General features: G+C 44.7%; 1 protein-coding gene across 2 annotated transcripts; it reads left to right on the top strand.

Annotated features, from left to right (window-relative positions):
- Positions 1–3,746: 3,746 nt before the first annotated feature.
- Positions 3,747–5,274, top strand: LOC104430886 (WUSCHEL-related homeobox 8-like). 2 transcript variants are annotated; one of them, XM_039316778.1, is made up of 2 exons: positions 3,747–4,203; positions 4,764–5,274. In XM_039316778.1, exons 1-2 carry the CDS (start codon positions 3,768–3,770, stop codon positions 4,805–4,807), a joined length of 480 nt encoding a protein of 159 aa, XP_039172712.1. In that variant the 5' UTR covers positions 3,747–3,767; the 3' UTR covers positions 4,808–5,274. The 2 variants fall into 2 exon arrangements, with proteins under 2 accessions (XP_039172712.1, XP_039172711.1); XM_039316777.1 differs by having other exon boundaries at positions 3,753–4,203; positions 4,752–5,274.
- Positions 5,275–6,530: the final 1,256 nt, after the last annotated feature.

A 6,530-nucleotide genomic window follows, 5' to 3' on the forward strand; every position in this document is an offset into this window, starting at 1 on the left:
TTTTTCCCAAAACAAAAAGGGAACAGAAATAAGAAACAACAAATTTATGTTTCTTATTTTTGAAACATATTTGAAGAACAAAAAATGAACAAAATCGTGTTTCTTTTCTATTTCTTGCTTAGCCCTTCGAATACCGCCTCTCCTCCTGCGAGCGTCTCCACCGTCGTCTTCTCAGCGCCTCCCACTCTCCGACGCTGACAACCGCCTCTATCTCGAGACCATCCGGCGCTGACAGCCGCCTCTGTCTCGAGACCATCCGGCTTCTCCACCGTCGTCCACTCCGGTGCTGACAGCCGCTGCTCCTTCACCAAGTAAACCTGCTCACTGCCCCTCCTTCACCGATTGACGAGGGCTTCGGCGAGAGCCATCCCTCGCAGATCTGGGTAATGGCTGGTCAGAGCTCGAGTGTGAGGGCTCGCTCGAGCCAGCGCTTGCCCAGATCTGCGAGAGGCTCGTTTGTTGACACCTAAATTTTTGCATAATTTTTAGGGTTAATTTTTACTAAAACAAAAAAAACAAAAAAAATCATAATCACATGGCATATAGTTTAGGAAAATTTTATTTTTTGTTATATTTCGGTAATATACACTGGGAGATGCACTTTTGCACAAAAGGAGAATTTTCTTGATGGAATATGCGAAAAATATTTCAATGATATATTTAGGGGTATCGTGCTCAAGCAAAATTAGAAATGAAATATACCCCTAAGATACAATTTTTTGGCTTATAAAAAGGAGGCCACACAATAGAAACACGCGGCCATAATTCGTGAAAAGAGATAGAACCGAGAGGAAGGAGAGAACTCAATCAAAGCAACCACCCACCATCGTATTCAACACCAGGCTTCAAAGGGGGCCACGCAATGGAGAATATCCTGCCATGAAATACAGGAACAAGAGAAGGAACTCTCATCTTGGCAATAGGTGAGAGAATTAGGAGGTGCATAGCCGAGTCTATCGCCACAATTCCCAGTCCACGGGTTCCTCCAACTCCGCAATCCCAGCGCCATTGCTTCTAGCCGATGACCAACTGCTGCCAAGGAGTCCCTATACAGTCAAGCCGTGAACCTTCAAACGACGATCCTCGCAGCAAGTGCCACTAGTAGCAACCATCGAATTAGCAACATCGAGTTTCTATTTTGCAGGTTGTCAAGTGAGATTCACTTGCCGATTCTTGAGCCGAGCCATATTGGCAAACAGCCCCTTTGCCGTTCATCCTTGAGTCCACAAGACACCGCTCGGAACTCCATCCACGACAAGCCAGCAGCCCGTGAATTATCCTTGGCCGTGAACCGTTGAGCACCCCTTGAGCGGTACCCGTTGGAGAGCATCACCAAGTCACGAGTCACGACTAACTCCAAACTTGCCGCGGCTTTGCCTTGGCGAGCCCCATCGACACCATCGACATCGATGTCTCGCTTGACCCAGCAATTCCTTCATGCCGTTGGTGACTGAGGTCCTCCGCGTTCACCCGATCAATCGCTAGGACAAGTTCCCATTGCTTATAGCTGTGGCAGAAATTCTCGCACGTTACGTCCACTGGAGGTTATTGTTAAAATAGAAGAAAGAAATAAGAAATTTCTTTTGGCGTGCAGGTGTGATCCATGAATGAAGTGGTAAAAATACCTAGAGGAGTGCACGTGAACCATATGCGAACAAGGAGACTACAAGTGGTAAAAAGTCTGATTAGGTTTAAGTGTATTCTGTGGATGTAGGTGCTGTCCTTTGGTATAAAAGGTTTTCTAGTGTTCACCGTGGTCCAAGACCATCAAGCACGATAAACTCCTCCAGCAACGCAGTCTTCTCGCGTGCCCTGTAGCCGTGGACATGCCCAATCGAACCGTCGTGTCGAGCTCACCATAAGCCATCACCAGTGCCATCTTTTGACGAGTCCGAATTCAGGGACGATATCTACGAAATAGGTAAAAATATTATCGAAATTTATTTTGATAATTTCCTTACTTAATTCGTTGATATTGTGTTTAAATCAAATCTTGTCCAAAGTTTCCCGAAAATCTTTTTCAATTAGGGATTTATTCCCTAATTTCACAATGTGCACATGATTGACAGTTCGATTTCACTCTCGAAATACGATTCACAATCGCACGGAAAAATCGCTAATCCGATCTCACGCTCGAGATACGATTCGTGATTTTGTTAAAAATTGGCCAATCCGATCTCATGCGCGAGATACAATTCATCAATTTATTAGATGGATATCGATCATATCTTGTTTAATTTGATGTCGTGTTGTTTGAATAGATTTTATTTCCGCAAAAGAAAATCCAAAAAAATCTGAGTTAGATTAGTTTATTTGCTTGTTTTAGGGTTAACTTGCATGTTTAGAATAGGAAATTTATCTATTTCGAATTTCTAAAAAATAAAAATCCAAAAAAATGCATTCATTTAGGATGTTATTTTTTAAAAATTTTGAATTGCATGTTTAATTATCTGGCAGTTTTAATTTCGAATTTCATAAATGAAAAATGAAAAACATTAGAATTATGGTATTCTTTGCACATCATTGCATATTAGGATAGATCGCATGCTTATTAAGAAAATAAAAATCATGTGCATGTCATATAGCATTAGGTTCATGAAATGCACGTCATTTAGTGATTATTTCTAGGTTCATTTAATTAGAATTTGCTCGTCATTAAGATTAAGTCATTTTGGTTAATTTAGATCACATATTTAATTATTGCATTACCTTACTCATGTCATGTAGTTTAGTCATATTCCCATGCCATATCACTTCATGTTAAATTAGTAGCATGCATTGCATAATTCTCATTAAATAAAGTGAAAACAACAATTGAGTGATTGTGTGTTAATTAGAAATCATATTTAGTTTATGTCTGATGTGAAACCACCAATTAATCATATTTAAGACTGTTGATGTGAATTCTAATCTAACAACGCAGATGCTTCCATTGCTTTGAGGTAAATCCTGCAATTTATTTATTGCTTTACTTGGGTGTTAAATTGGTGGTTTGCGCACCCGCATGATCACTTCACATGTTAGGGAAGTAGATTTAAAATCAATTCAAGCTGCCTGCAAAAAACATTTTTGAAAATAAAAGAATGGTACCGAAAGGGCATTAGAAAAATTAGTGTAACCAAGTCCCCGTACCCACATTCTCTGGTTCGTAGGAGTAAAGTAAATTTCCCGTTACTTTACTTGGGTTTCTAATCGACCCACCAAAAATAGATTAGTAGCGACTCCTAATTGAAATATCATTTGCATGTTAAGAACTTGAACCTAAGTCGCGAATTGGTATGGGCTTGGGAGAGCCCGAGTTAAGTCTAAGCTTAACAATCCATTAGCCAAACCCTAGGTGGTTCACACCCAAAAATTTGATCGCGACATCGCTCGAGCGAGCCCTCGTGCTCGAGCCCCAAGCAAGCGTTGCTCGCTGGAGCTGCTCTGCCAAGCTCGAGCTGCTGTGGTCGCTCGGCAGAGCAGCGTCTCTGCCAGCTCGAGCGAGCAAAACGAGCCCCAAGCGACCACAGCAGCTCGAGCTCCATTCTTCTGGAAAAGCACATGCTACATTACAAATTGATGAACTCCAAAAGCATATGCTTAAATCTTCTGTGACTCTCCTTTCTCTGGGGTTTTTCTATTCCTTAGTGCAGCTTCATAATTATGATGTCTAGGAGCCTTTTCTCCATAGAAAGGAGGCTTCTGAAGGCTACATTTCTCTCTGCCTGCTGTCTGATATGTAATCCTATTGTTTTAGCCGTGTAATAGCTGCCTATTTTTGTTAGATGATCCTAGTAATTTTTTTCTTCAATGAAGGAAATGGTACCCCAAGCAGACAGAAAATCAAAGAGAATACTACCGAACTGAGCCAACATGGACAAAATTCAGAAACGAATGTCTATAACTGGTTCCAGAACCGGCGTGCACGATCCAAAAGGAAAATGCAGAATGCAACCGGCAACAATACTGAATCTGAAGCAGAAGCAGAAGTTGAGTCACCAAAGGAGATGAAGACAAAACCTGAGATCTTTCAATCTCAGCAGAATCCTGTATCAAGGAACGAAGATTTGTGCTTCCACAGCCCTGAGATTAGCTCAGATCTTCATTTTGCTGATTCACAGACCAAAGTGGAGAGCATGGTTTATTCAGATGGCAGTTTGAGATCCAGGAATAGGAACCTAGGCCAGCTATCTTTCTATGATGCCATGCTGCCAAATCCAGGTACATACTCAGATATACACCTTATTATTAAGGGAGTCATCTAGATTGATAATGGTGTAATTTGATTTGATAACCTAGAATCTTATCATTTCCAGATTTGCTTTTGGACACTATCTAGATGAAACACGACAGATTAGGTGATTTTTAGCGATGATATCAGCAGAGAAGTGTTTTTATATCCATGCATTTGCTGATTATCCTAACAGAGAGATTCAGAAATTGGTATGAACAGTTCTTCGTGAAGTTAATCTTTGGTCAATTCGATAGCAAAGAACTGTTCAATTGACCCTCCCAAGCTTTTCCATTCTACGTAACAGCAACATTCACTGGTTTTTGAGTCTAAATATGCCTCATCGATTCTTAATTTCATATATATTTACTGTGAATTTTGACTGTTCCCTGCTATCTATGTAATGATTATGATGGGTTTCCCATCTCAGATTTGGGTAATAGCATCGATGATGGTAACTAAATTGCAAATGTTCCTTAGCATAAGCCAATTTTGCCTAAAGCACATGTGGAGTTGCTAATTTCTGATATGTTCCTAGGCGGTCTTGCAGGAAATGAGCATCTGGGTGGGAAGATGGAGGTACCAGGAGCCTAAGGTCTGTATCATTCTGCGGAAGACTTCGGCATGAGTGGATGATGCTGATCGGTGCCATGGATCTGCCCCCCCCTCTCTTTTCTTCCATATAGCATAACTTGCCTGCCATGCTAATGCTGATGCTGATGTTTAGCTTTTGCCGCTTGCGGCGTCATAGCTTGGTCGGAGCCTAATCTTACAGAGTTGGATATTCGGTTTGCTTTTTGTGAAGGAACTGATTTTACTGAGGATCATACACTAGTTTGACTAGTTTGTTTGGATTTTTGATGGACTAGTGTCGCACAAATTTGTTTACGGGAGCGGGATGAGCGCTGTATATTCTATTCAAATCACTCTGGCTCTTGCAATTTCAGAATGCGGGCATTTAGATAGACCGTGGAGTTAGGCCCATTTTTTCCTTCTGTCGTAGTGGCTTACCTACTGTTGGAGAAGAATCTGGGAAACTTTGTGTTTGATCTAGTTATGTATGTGCATGATTTCATGCACCTGTTCAATCAATTTGTCTTGAGCGTGCAGAATTCTTTACCTTGGCCATTGACTTTGATGGATTCATGGTTGAGGAGAGCAGTTCTCTCATTTTCGTGTTGTTCGTGCATGCGTGCATGCGTAATGCAATTTGAGTAATGTGACCTCTATGACAAGCGCAGGACTCAATAGGGAGGGCAGGTCTTCATTTAACTCGTGGGAAAGTAATTATTATTTTCTCGTCGAACTTCTTAAAGCTAAAAAAAGGTAATTCAATCATAGAAATTGCGGAAGAAAAAGGGGAAAAGTGCCAAAACAATCCTAAACCTTTTGTCATTGTGCCGATTTAGTCCTGAACCTTTTTTTGGTGCCGATTCAGTCCTAAACCTTTTTAAGTTGTGCCAATTCAGTCTCTTCCGGCCAATTTGGCCGGTTTTGCTTGACTAGACGCCGGCCGGCTGATGTGGACAACTTTTTACTAATATTTGAATTTTTTGAATTTTTTTATTTTATTTTTTATTTTTTTATTTTTTTATTCTGCTCTTCTTCCTCCAGCCGGTCGCCGGACCTCGGCGACCGGCCAGAGGCGACGGCCGGCGAGGTCGAGGTCGACCTCGCCGGGGCACCTCGTCGGTGGCCGCGGGGCGGCCTCGCGCGGGCGGGCGAGGCTCGCCCTCGCCGGATCTGCGAGTCGAGCCTCGCCGGCCATGGGCGAGGCTCGACCCTCGCCGGATCCGGCGGGGCGAGCCTCGCCCGCCCGCGCGAGGCCGCCCTCAAGGCCTGGTGGCGAGGGCGAGCCGCGCCGGCTCGCCGGATATGGCGGCGGGTCGGCGGCGGCGGTGGGCGGCATCGGGCGGCGGTGGTCTCACGTGGCCGGGGTTTCCTCGGCTTGGCCGAGAGGACTCTCTCTCTCTCTTAGGTCCCGCCCGGATCGAACGCTCTCGGATCTCGAACCAAATCATTGAAGACCGCGAGCTCCGGCTGGTCCGACCACCGCAAGGCACAAAAAGGACCGAGGCCTACCGGAGCCGGCGCGCTGAAACCCGAGCGCGGCCGTAGGCCGATGGCCGTGGCTCGGGCGCGGTGGCGGCGGTCTACCCCCTTCGACTCTCTCCCCTGCTCGAACCCCCTCACTCGCCGGATCCGGCAAGGCGGCGGGGCTCGCCCTCGCCGGCCATGGGCGGGCTCAACCCTCGTCGGATCCGACGGGCGAGCCTCGCCACCCGGGCCTCGAGGGCGGCCTCACGCGGGCGGGCGA

The sequence above is a fragment of the Eucalyptus grandis genome, chromosome 7, assembly GCF_016545825.1.
Source record: "Eucalyptus grandis isolate ANBG69807.140 chromosome 7, ASM1654582v1, whole genome shotgun sequence".
Taxonomy (NCBI): Eukaryota; Viridiplantae; Streptophyta; class Magnoliopsida; order Myrtales; family Myrtaceae; genus Eucalyptus; species Eucalyptus grandis.